The sequence below is a fragment of the Streptopelia decaocto genome (assembly GCF_964273445.1).
Source record: "Streptopelia decaocto genome assembly, chromosome: 5".
Classification (NCBI taxonomy): domain Eukaryota; kingdom Metazoa; phylum Chordata; class Aves; order Columbiformes; family Columbidae; genus Streptopelia; species Streptopelia decaocto.
Window position 1 is genome coordinate 10,700,343 of NC_138659.1, and position 12,675 is coordinate 10,713,017.

General features: G+C 43.5%; 1 protein-coding gene across 1 annotated transcript in view; it reads right to left on the minus strand.

Moving 5' to 3' along the window:
- Positions 1 to 346: 346 nt before the first annotated feature.
- CACHD1 (cache domain containing 1) overlaps positions 347 to 12,675 on the minus strand; it is a 101,570-nt gene continuing 89,241 nt past the window's right edge. The window contains exons 18-27 of the mRNA XM_082052840.1: positions 12,223 to 12,322; positions 11,980 to 12,096; positions 10,182 to 10,342; positions 9,442 to 9,528; positions 9,146 to 9,262; positions 8,093 to 8,244; positions 7,529 to 7,690; positions 6,704 to 6,781; positions 5,618 to 5,719; positions 347 to 3,322 (exon numbers count right to left, since the gene is read on the minus strand). Coding sequence (XP_081908966.1) covers positions 3,084 to 3,322; positions 5,618 to 5,719; positions 6,704 to 6,781; positions 7,529 to 7,690; positions 8,093 to 8,244; positions 9,146 to 9,262; positions 9,442 to 9,528; positions 10,182 to 10,342; positions 11,980 to 12,096; positions 12,223 to 12,322 — 1,315 coding nt within the window. The 3' untranslated portion in view covers positions 347 to 3,083. The remainder of the gene's footprint in view (positions 3,323 to 5,617; positions 5,720 to 6,703; positions 6,782 to 7,528; positions 7,691 to 8,092; positions 8,245 to 9,145; positions 9,263 to 9,441; positions 9,529 to 10,181; positions 10,343 to 11,979; positions 12,097 to 12,222; positions 12,323 to 12,675) is intronic.

A 12,675-nucleotide genomic window follows, 5' to 3' on the forward strand; every position in this document is an offset into this window, starting at 1 on the left:
TCTTGATTTGCATTTTCCCCTTAATTATTCCTTAATAGCAAGAGCTCTGGCCCTTCTCGTTACTTCCAGTGTAAGCAAGGATGTGCAGATGCCACGAGTCAGGAGCAGTTGGTATGTCCTGGAACAAACATGATGAAGCAGCATTGAGGTGCAGCTTTACTGCTGCTTTTACAGGTAAAATTTGTAAAGGGAAAAGTTCATTGCCGTGACTTTTTGTTAGCGGTTCAAAGAGAGCAACACTTACATGTATTTCTGGCAGGGCTGCAACAGAGAACACTGCAAGCGCTTTCTGCCTGGCACATCATTTTGAGAACAACAAACCAGTATTGTAGTCAAGAAAGTAATTAATATTATTGCATTTCACAATGTGCGTGCTTATTCATATTACTTTGATACATTTTGTACAAAAATGATTTCTCCCACTATAAAAAAGTAGTACAGGATATGACAGTGTGGGTTAATAACTGTATATATATATAACCTGTGTTTAACACTGCAGTTTAGTTACAGCTGGACCTGATGTGTTTCTCATTACATATGTGCTCCATAGCCTAACCTGCTTTAAATGAACATCAGCACCAGAGCAGGCAGGCAAGGGCCTAAGTCAAAAGGTGTGCTTTTCTTTATTTCTGTTTATATTATTTTATATGCAAGGAAACTATTCTGATGTTGCTTGACATAAAAAACTACAACTGAGGAGCAAATCCTCAAGTTCAAGAACTTCTGCTGCACAACAAGATTCCTTCATACATATGCAGATGAGCAAAATACAACTTAAATTCCACCTTACAAGTCAGTAACTTCCAGAGACACTTTTGTCATGTGGTAGCAGCTTTGGGCTGAATTCCACATTATCTGTTACATGCACAGATTTGAACAAATAAAGTCCGAAGCTCAAACTTCAAATCTGCTTCACCTCTGAATCTTAGAACAGCTTTATGAGTTCTGTAGGACTAGGAAACCCACAAAGCATCTTGTTTGGTGTTTTGCACAAACTGTTATTAAATGCACATACAACTGAACAGCTTCTGCACTGAAAGCTGTTTTCCCTTCATGCTTAATTCTGCTGCTTGGCTGGGAATGTTGTTCTTTGCTCTAGCAGTAAGGTTAAGATTTACATTTTCTTCTAAAGGCAAACGTGACAAAACAGTCAGTTTGTCTATCACCCAAAAACCAGCATTATTTTGGATTCAAAATTAGAAATTCTAGCCAGTTGGGTCTACAGATTAACACAGATTGTTGTAGGGTGTCAGATTCAGCCCTTTGAGAACATAAAGCAGAACCATTATTAGATTCCCACAAGTGTCTGGTCAGCAAAAAATTCCAACCCAATCCTGCACAAACACAGCAAAATGGCAAATGTACTGCAACTGAGTTTTCAGTAACATGGAAGAAGAAAAACCCAACTGATTTGCTTTGGTGAATCTCTGATCACTGCCAGAAATGGTCATTTCCCAAACAGGCCTAAAAATAAAAGTTTTAAATCAATACTGTCATTTCTATGTAAAGTTTGGATATTTCAAGGGTTTTTTTATAAAAACAAGGCACCTGCCCAAACGTTTCCCTCCTGTTGCAGCACACATTCCAACTTAAAGGAAACTGAAACGGAATAATTTCAATCTAGCCAGTTATCCACAGAACTATATGTTATATACAGTTTATTTCACTAGAGATTTTAATTTTATACATAGTATAAAGGGGTATCCTGATATCACACATATAGTTATTTTACCGTACTGTTTAAGAACCAATTTTTTACATAATTCAGTATTAAGTACCATATTAATTAAAACAAGTGATTTTTTTAAAAAACCCTACATATAAATGGATGTTTATCATATGCACAGTGCAAGAATGTTTTTATATCATTGTAATCACAAAATGTGAATCTAAAATACAACACTGTGATTTAAAACTAATTTATAATTATGATGCCCTGTGTCGTAGGCAGATTGATTAATCCTTGTTTGAATTACCAAGCAATGTTAAATTCCAAACAGCAGCAGCTTAAAATCAAGATTTCCAAAAGATACCTTCCACAGTAACCCAAGTTTTACAAAACACTGGTTTATCCCTACTCCTCATCCTGACGGTGTCCTAAAGAAACCAGAAGAATGGCACAGATTTCATTTGGAATTATCTGGTAACTAATGCTAAATAAATTATTTATTACTTCCACACAGGAAACCTTTAAGGATGATAGAAGATGGAGAGGTTTTGGGGCAGAATTCTTAGAATTTTAGTAATGGGAGTACAGGATTTCTCCTCTGCCAATCAGAAGAAAATACTGAAATATAAAATCAGGCTGTAATATTTACAGAAAACAATTGTGGAAAAGAAAGCATTCATCATGTAAACACGTCAGAAACGACTTCTTCATTTTCCCTTTTGCAGAGCGGGGCACTGGGTGAATATCAGCTCATCAGAAACAGATGTCTCCCTCGGAAGAACCACTTCACCATCACAGGATATATGTGGTAGTTGTGGAGAATTGCTAACATGTTTTCTCCCTTCCCTCCCCCCAAAGTTTCAAGTTCAATAAATAGTAGAAAAATAATCCTTTACTTAAAAATCTTGAGATGCATTGTCCCGGGTTCCATACAGCAAGTGCGGCGCAGTGAACTTTCTATGCGCCAAACAAACCGCAGAGAAACCAACAGCCTTTCACCCCCCACCTCCTTCTGGCACTTCTTCCATCTTCAGCTGTACGATTTCTGCTCTTCCAGTTAAGGAAACTAAATCATCTCCGGCTCTTTTAAGCTCTCTCTCTCCTCCTGGCTCAGCGTAACAGGGCTGCCAAAGCTTCAGCTGCTGTATAAACTCGCATCCCTGTATTTGGAGGTCTAACATGCCTCCTGCTCCATTTTATTAAATGTTATGGCAGGTCCATTCATCAAGCGCATTCCCCTTCCATTCTGGAGCCAACCTTACATTTATAAAAATGTAAAGCTCTTCTGCCTCACAGTTTACTCAGGAAGTTCGTTAAACCGTTCCTGGTGAAAAGCACAGAACCAAAGCTGCCGGTTGCTGCAGGGATCATGGTTCGCAAGTTCTGTTTGTTTCTTTGTTTTTGTGGGTGTTCATTAGCATTCTGCGTCCACAGTGTGTACGGTGACCGCAGCCTGTAAGTGGTGGCTGTGGTGGAGGGTCGGGTGGTGCAAGCGGTAGTGGTGGAACTTGTGACTCAGCAGGGCGGCTGTCTGGGGTGGCGTGTCCAACTCCAGGTCCTCGTCGTGGTTTCCAACGTCGACGCCGGCTGACAACGGGTCGTTATTGCATGGAGGGTTTTCGCTGTCTTCCTGAGGACTCATAGTGCTGTAGCCTGGAAAATAAATCAGCAGGATGGAGAATTAAAAGCAAGACTAAAAGGTCAATATTCCACGGTGCTGACTGCTGCAGCCTTCGTGGAATCAAGCATGGTCAGTGCTCTGTGAAGAATAAAACAATTGGTTTTAATTAGTCAAAAAAGAAAAAAAAACAAAACAAAACCAACAACAACACAAGAACAACAAAAACCCCACCACCAAAAAACCACACCAAAACCCCAAACAAACAAAACCGAAAAAAACCCAAAACCAAACAAACCAACCATAACCCACAGCATCCTCTCCTGTAGGTTCACAATAGATCCCTTTTCCTGTCACTGTCTTTATAAACTTCGGTGACCTACAGTCCGTATCATAAACAGTAAAAACCAATCCCGCATTCAGCAGTTTGTACAATTGCTGGCACTGATTTAAAAAACAAAACAAAACAGATTCTTTTGTTTTTGTTTTTTTTTGGGGGGGGTGGGGGGGTGTGTGTTATCTTTTAAGATATTACTTGAATTTCTGCAAACAGCCAAGAAAGTGGTGGGATCCGCTACCATCTCTATTCCAAACCACAAATCTCTGTATCAAACCACATCTTTCCTAGGAAGGTTCGCCAGCTATTGTATCTGGAGGCAGCAAAACTTCTTCACATCACCTTCTTGTCTAATCACAGTATTTTATTTTCAAAAGGCAGAAAGCACTTGTCACCTGGGAGGGACTGTTTGCACAAACCAAGCAGATGTTTAACGCTGGTGAGCTTTCCATCCAGCCGAACACGCACACGCAGTAAACTCCGGGCTCCTTTGGCTCAAATATCTGCTGCTGGAGTCGGAGAAGTTCAAAAACCCAGGTCAGCGTCTGGAGGAGTAATGAGACACTGCGCTCCCTGGGATATCCTGAGGAAATGATGTCACCCCAGCGCCAGCTCACAGCTAACCCTTGCACGACAAGATCGGGCTTTCACCGTTTTCCTTAACAGGTCAGAGATTTTCTGTCCTTTCCTTTTGAAGCAGGTGCTTGTAGTTACTATGAAATTTGGATTTGCCACTGAAACTAGCTGTTACCCCCTCAAAACCAGTATGCAGTACAAGCAAGATCACCTTGGTATTTCTAAATGCAAAAACACAAACAAAATTTAAAAGGAAAAAAAAATCTTGCTTCAATAAAAAAAATAATCCTGAGCAAACTTTGGCCAAGAGCTGAAAAACCAGTAGTGCTTCTGAGCATCTCAGTCAGGTTTTCAGCTTGAGACACCTAAAAGGAGTGTGTTAAAAATACCAGGCTGAGTACCCAAAGCTGCTTCTCATTTCCCATAGTCTGAGTCATGGTTTCTGGCTGGGGAAGACAACTGGGCAGCCCTTTGAAGAAGAGGGAATTACAGAAACTAAAAATAGAAGTGCACGTGTCAGAAATAGGTAGTTACTCTGCTAACCCAGACCTGTTGACTAGGAAGAGGGGAAGGATTTGCTAGGACTGCAAGAAATGGAGCAAAAGGAGCATTAGTCTTGCAAATCTGCCTCAGCACAGGTCATCTGGCCCCAAATCCAGGGTAATTCCTCCTAGAGCACGATTGCCTCTCTGACATCTGTTCATCCATGTTCCAAGGCTTTGGCCTTCAGATTTCCCGTCCCTTGGCAATTCCATTAGCGCAACCACCGTCTTAATAATCGCACAGGTCTGCTGTGCCACAGCCACGGTGACACGCAGCCAGAGCAGACGTCTGTGGCAGACTGCCTTGTCTAACCCTCCTAATTTATATTAAGCCTCCTCATGAGTCAACAGCATGATGCCCGTCTTATAGTTTTCAAGATTTAAGGAGACTTAGTCTCAGGGCATGAGAGACATGTCAGAATTCCCTGAACACCCTAAAGTGTGTGTGTGGCAAACACACATGGCTGAACACCCTTGGTTGCTACACACATACACAGTTAATGTTGATCATTAACGTCCCTCAGAGGGCTGGAACAGCTCTGCTGGGAGGACAGGCTGAGAGAGTTGGGGTGTTCAGCTGGAGAAGAGAAGCTCCAGGGAGACCTTATTGCACCTTTCTGTACTTAAAAGGGGCCAATAAGAAAGATGGGGACAGACTTTTGAGCAGGGCCTGTTGTGATAGGACAAGGGGTGATGGTTTTAAACTAAAGGAGGGAGATTCAGGTGTGTCAAAACCGCTGAACTGCGGAGCAATAAAGGAACAAATGTGTTTGGTTTGGTTTTGGCAGCCTGATCTGCAACGTGCCAGAGATCTGAAGGAAAGCAATTAACCACAATCATTACTCTGGGGCCAGGGCAGCAGTTCCAGGTCTTACCGTGGTCACTTTCTGTTCCCGATCGCCCCCAGTACCGTCGTCTGCGTTCAGGGCTGTGTGCGTGTCGCTCTATCACCGCTGCTATGAAGCGAGTGTTACTGACTGGGAGAGACAAAGAAAGAGAACTGGTTTTAAATTAAGTGCTTGCACTGAACTGTATCACGGGGACAAATCAGGCACAGGGGAATGTACCTTCTGCAAACTAATTCTTCTCAAATACCACTTCTTTTAAGAAGACTGTCAAGTGACAGAGGAGTAGGAGTAGAGATATTGTTTAAATGTGGAATAAATGAAGATCCAGTCAAACTCATTCACCTCATCTGCTTGGATTAATAGAAGTTAAGAGAATTCTTGTGCCAATGCTGAAGAATCTGTGGCAGCACTGAAAGCCAACTCAAAATGAAACTAAAAAGGACCTGGAGGAGCAGTAGATTCAAGCCATGGAACTCAGATATGCTTATTTTTCAGGTTTTGAGTGTCGACAGAGTTTTGAATCTTGGGAATTGTTTTAGTTCTGTTTCAGTGAAGCCCCAGAGATGGGGATCTGGTCCAAGCCTGGAGCTCTCTCAGACTTCAGGTGGACCAACCCATCTTTCAGCACAGCAGTATCATACACAAAGTGCCATTTCACTGAACGCTGAAGAAGTACAAGCATCCCAACTCAATGCAAATAAGATTTACCACCACTTTTGTTGAATGCACATGCCAGACTTGTCCTCTCCTTTCCAAGGCTGAGCAAAGGGAGGAGTTTTCCACAGCCTATACTGTCACAATTACAATTTTTAAGCTGATCAGAGCTATTTCTGGAAGTGGTCACGATGGGGGAGCATAAGGGGCAAATTTCCACATTTTAAGATTTGTCTTTTAAAAGCAAAAAAAAAAAAAATAAAAGGGATTTTTCAGCATGAGATTATGGGTGCACTGGAAATTATAGTTTAACTTAAAACATTGTTCTGTCATTTTCTACTGCTGATCAGCACAGGGCTTCCTCCTGTATTTTTAATCCTAGCATATTAAGAAAACAAACAGCTCATTTACTCTTAACCTAAGATTTTTTTTTTTACAGCGAAGTGATTTGGTACTTACTGATTCCTCTGTCTTCATGGCTGTCATCATCTCTCTCGTCCCTATCATTTTCCAGGTTCGACATGCGCACTGACATTTCTACACACCATTACAAACAGAAAAATGCAACTGTTAAGAGAAAAATTTGGGGTCATCTTACTAATGGCTGTCACCCTGGTCATACAGTGGAAACACTTTGCGTTGCTGCGTGAAGAGATGAATTCTGAGCTCTTTTTCCAAGCTAGACAGGGCTGGGGATACTAGGAAAACTATATTCCCCAACTCTCCCTGAAAAGAACAGGCTTTAAAGTTTCGAAGAAAGTGTACTAATTCAAAATAGAGCCGGGGTACAATCAAATCTAGAGGTAACAAGCCCTGAGCACACTTCTCACCTCTCTATCTTTCTACCTGTATCCCTTCTCCCAAATTTCAGGGGTTTTATCTAGGAACAGACATCCCATGAACGTGACATGGACCAGAAGCAGAGAATACAAGGAAAAAAAGGCACATCCCAAACAGCCCAAGCAGAAAGGGCATGAAAACAGTAATACACCCAACTTTAGCTCTAAAAAAAGTGTAACTTCAGCTTCCTGACAAGAAGCGCATGTTAGGGTTTTCGGGCAGAGCCTCTTTGGGTGGCAGCAGGGCTGGCTGCACCCAGGAGAGGGCAGCAACACACAGGCCCCCAGGACCAGACCTCACTCAAAGAGCGGGTGCAAAAGGGAAATAAAATGGGGCCAAGCACTGAAACAAAACCAAGGAAAGAGGTTTTGCTTTTTTATTTTTTTAGATGGTTCTGGTTTAATTCCCATCCTACTATTTCTCCCTCCAGAGTTATCAGCTCACCCTGGGCAGCCAAAGGTGACATGTGCTGGTGACTCCTCCGATGGATCTGGTGGCGATAGGCGTACACCGCCAGGACAAGCACCATGATGCAGCCCATAATGCCTCCAGCCACTGGGCCGACTGGTGCACTTTTGATCATGTTCAGAGTGATCACCTCATCTCCTAAATCAAAAGGGACAAAACAGGGGGGGGAAAAACCATAAATACTCTGCAGAAAGGTTTTAAATCAACATCTCTGAAGATTAGAGAAGATTTTGAAGGCTTTCTAGGGACTGAACTGTGCACATGCAGGACAGCACACTATACATAGGAGAAGAAATTCAGAGAGGGTACAACTTAAAGACAGGAAAGTATAGCTAGACTCAGCTACACGTCAATATTTTTTAAAATGTAACACCCACAACAGGCCTGGTGCTACTTCTTACTGTTTAATGCAATGTTTATGCTAATTTACCACTAGCATAAAAGATAAATGTGTTATGTGAAGCATGCTCTGACACTGAAAATGCACATTACAGAATGCAAACAGTTAAACGCAGCATCTGCTCAGCCAGGTAGAGTTACCTATTGCTCCCAAGTCATCCACGTAGGGGCTCTTGGCTCCCACGATGCCGCCGAAGCATTCCTTCTGCGGGGCACAGTATGGCTTATCCAGGTGGGTCTTCCCATCGCTGTCCACCATGCACCACTCGCAGTCTAACACGCCAAAGCAATCACTGAAAATTAAAACAAAAGAAAACCATATTGATTTTCAAGTTCAATGCTTCTCGTTTGGCATAGCTCAGTCTATTTTAGAATCGTGAAACAGAGGGAGGCCAAAATCATCTGTAAACTCTCACGTATGTAATGTTTAGCCACAAAAATCTAACTAAAATGCTCAAGGACCACAAGGGAAGTCCCACATGGAAGGTGCATCTTCTGAGTCTGTTTGTGTTGGGTTTTTTTCCTCCATCACTCAGTCTGAGCAAAGGGAGAACTTCCTACTCATAACTCCTTCAACAAGCCATTTCTCAGCACGGTGAAGTCTGACTATGGTTCCACCCTCTGTCTGCAGCCTTTTGGAAGACGGAAGGAAGGATTTGGGAAGTCTGGTCAGAGCACGATAAGTTCCAGCAATCTCAGTTGCCTGGCGACCGCTCCTAACTAGCAAAAAAAATAAGTCCTCAAGCTTCTCTACATAACGCCAGGAGTAGAACGGAGAAACTAGAAGCTGACAGGCAGCTGCTGTCTCTAACGTGCTCCAAAGTCACCACCGTGCCAGTGCTGTCTGCTCACCGTGAGCGCTGCAGCCGCACGTTCCCCAGCAGACATGCACACGCGGCAGCACCGGCCATGTTGCTGAAAGGAAAAATTTGTCACCCTTTCAACAGCAAATCTGCTGGTTCTTGGAGTCACAAAGTGTGACAGGAAAGCCATTTGTTTGCTATTAATGGTGTTCTGTGACTCGAATGGGAACCTGGAGGTCTGCTGTTTCTGCACTGCAGCATGTCATCATTGATATTATTCTTATTTTGGCATAATGTTTTTTTTTTCTTTGAAACATGTAAGGAAGAGCTATTTTTACTGAATTCTTTCAAGAACACAGTTTATTTGGAGGGATGGAGATGGTCATTTTACCCGCTCTCTGTCCTCTGGTTGCACTGGGTGTTAATGCACTGCGGGAGAGCATCCTGCAGGCTCGGGTCAATGGCCGTGAAAGTCATTGGCTCCTGATGAACTTCACAACTCGGGTTCCTATATTGGGGCAAAAAGTAAAGCCTCATATTATAAAAGCAGCCAAAGCACAATCAAGGAAAAACATAATTTTTACCTATTACATATTATCTGTGCAATTATATTAAAACTACTGTCTGTTCTAGCCTGTATCAGCTGTGAGTAAGCATGAACAAACAAGTAATTTTGTTAATTCTCACCTGTTTTCAGCATTAGTGAGATTGCCGGTACATTCATTTACCTCCAGAGGGCACTCACAAGGGCACTCACATTCGTTCTGTTCCATTCTTTGGGAGCAGAGAACACACAAAAAATTGCATCAGATGTTAGGCCCTGATTGCAACCCCACAGTGCAGCTGCATGATGGCCGTTCCCCACATTCAGAACCTCCCTCCTTCCCCGAAGAACACAGGGATTGCTTCTGTTCTGCACTGCGACTGAGGACAATGCAGTGACGGAGCCTTTCTGATCTGTTACCCACCCCCTGGAATTCCAGAAGCAACAACCCTGGCCAAGTCCCAGACCCAGACGCAAAAATCCCTCTTGCAGCAAACACGTAATGACGCTGGTGTGGGCAAAACCTCCTGCAAGAACCTGGACCCCCTCGATGAAAATCTATGTCAATCCACATAACATTGTCGGTATTAATACACCAGAACAAAGGGCCTGATGTACAGATAACTGAATCCGTGGTGGTCTTTAACATTATCTACCCAAACGTGCCAAGAACAAACCGCCCTGCGTTTTCACATGCAGCAAACAGCATGTTTATGCATATGCATGTTTACAAACAGCACAGGTAAAGCAACTACTTTGTTTTCACTCCAGTTTTGCCCTGCAAATTTTCATTCAGCTTATAAAACAAAGGCATTTTTCTAAAACTGGAATGAAGAAAGCGGGAAGAAGGAAAAGGCTGGGGCGGCCCGTCCATGCCACTCACCGGTGGCAGTTGAGGCACAGCCTGTCCACCATGCTGCAGGCACAGAACGCCAGGGAGTCGCAGGTCTCGTTGACGATTCCCACGAAGGCATTGGTGCCGGGGATCCTCGTCAGCCTGTACTTGGAGCAGTGGCTGCCGTGCACAAGGTTGGTCAGGTCACCCTAGGAAGAAAGAAAAGTAGTGCTAATGGTGTAGAAAGAAACTTTCCTCCTCCCAAGGAGCCGAGGGAACACAAACACCACCTTCGCAAATAAGAGGTTTATAAAATTGTTCATCAACCTGTTGAGTTTTGTTTCCAAGCTACTGCTGGGTGGAAAGATTGGTTGAAGATAGAAAAAAAAAATACGCTTCGCTTGTAAACATTATGAGATGTGGCAGTAGCGTCGAGTCCAATATTCCATTTCACTCCTTCACATTGCTCACCGACCCATCCCCACCGCGCCAGCCATCACTGACCCCTCAAAGACACTCCGCTCTGACAGGGAGGCACCAGCACAACTTGTTGAAAACTTCCTGGCACGTTTACTATAAAAAAATCCACCACAGCACTGTGCAGCTGTGATCTGTTTGGTAGGCAGGCTCATTCCCGATTCCTATTTGCATGCCACACTCTGAAGTTTTCGCCCTGTCCTATACAATTTCCTTTACAGTAATACACTTTCTGTTTTGCATTTTAAGCGTGGGGAAAATGTTTAAGCCTAACTGACATAAATCAATGTATTCTGACATAACTTTCAAATATTTGTGACACTCATTTCTCACCTTCTCCTCCCAGTAATAATTGAAAAGTATTTTTTCAAGAGTAGCTTCTCCCACAGAGCTTAACATCTTTTGAATAATTCCGCAATGATCTGTGGTGCTGCAATCAGCATTCACAGTGCAGCGAGCGCTGACAGCCCCTGGCTTAGACCTCTCAGCACCTGAGGGAGCCCAGAAGACGCGCGGGGACCGCAGAACGTCCACATCTCCAAAGGATGCAGTTTGACAAACAATAGTCTGCAAATGTTCCTGCAAGTTGCACCAGTAAATACTTTTATTCAGTCACCCAGCTAAAAGGTAATTAGAGACCTTCACTACCCACGTCACAGGAGAATGTGACACTGGTTGAAAGCCAGAGGTCAGGAGAGGATCCAAAGCAAAAAATCCCAACTACTGCTTGAAACTCCTCACCCAAAAACCAAGAGCTTTTTTTCCTGATGCTGGATGAGACTTCGCAGACATCAAGCACACAGCTGGCCAGCGATCTCATCCATAATCAGAGAATCATAGGAAGGGACCCTCCCAGCTCCCCCAGTGCCACCTGCCATGAGCAGGGACATCTTCACCAGCTCAGGTTGCTCAGAGCCCCATCCAGCCTGGCCTGGGATGTCTCCAGGGATGGGGCATCCACCACCTCTCCAGCCAACCTGGGACAGGCTCTCACCACCCTCAGCATAAAAAAATTTCTTCCTCGTGTCCAACTTGAATCTCCCTCCTTTAGTTTAAAACCATCACCTCTTGTACTATTGCAATAGGCCTTGCTCAAAAGTCTGTCCCCATCTTTCTTATCAGCCCCTTTTAAGTATGGAAAGGTGCAATGAGTTCCTTCCATGTCAACTGACTCCTCGTGTGAGTGCCGTCTGTGCAGCCCAGCTCGCTGGGTTTGTGTTTGGAGCAGCTGAGCGGACGCCAACCCATACGGCCGTTTGGCTTCCAGCCGCGTCTGCTGATTCTGGCAAGGATTTGCGTTTCCACCAAGAGAAACCCAACCCAACCAAAGTACATTCAAAAGCAAAATAAAACAGAAAAAGACACTTACCACTAAGCTGGTATTAAATTTATAAAACCGCTGAACTGTTCTGTCACTGAAGCTGTTGCAGAGGTTTTTCTTGACGAAGTTTGGGTGGTTCAGAATGTCGTTTGCTACCAAAGGCTCCTAAGTAAAAAAAAAAGTAGGATTTTTATGCCTTTTAAATCAGACACAAGCAGCAGTTTCTCTACAGTCCTTACCACCTCAGCTATTAGAAGAGGTAGGAACAAACCAAGAAAAAAGGAGTCAGACCTTGTGTGTGATGTGCTGCTGCTCCACTGGCGCGTGTCCCTTGGGATCGATGAGGGTTGGGTGAGCCACCAGGTACCCTCTGTCCTCCATGATGAAGCACCTGCCCCACGACAGAGAGCGGAGAGCCCCCGTTAGAGAAACACACCCACATCAAACTTCATCTGAAATTTACAGCTAGAGGAAGAATTTTTAAAGGCTTCTGTTTATTAAAATAACAGGGCCATTAAGCAAATTCCCTGGGGAATGTCTCTAAAGAATATATTGGGTATTTCCCTGAAGCTTTTAAATGTTACTTTTGTAGCAAAGCCTGGACTGTTGAGAACTCGAAAATGGAACCGATTAGAAACAGAAAGGAAAAGCGATCAGTGCATTGTCTTGTCTGATCCGGGAAGATCCAGAAATAAATTAAGCAAAATGAACCTGGAAAGCTTAACAGTTTATGAATCTACTACA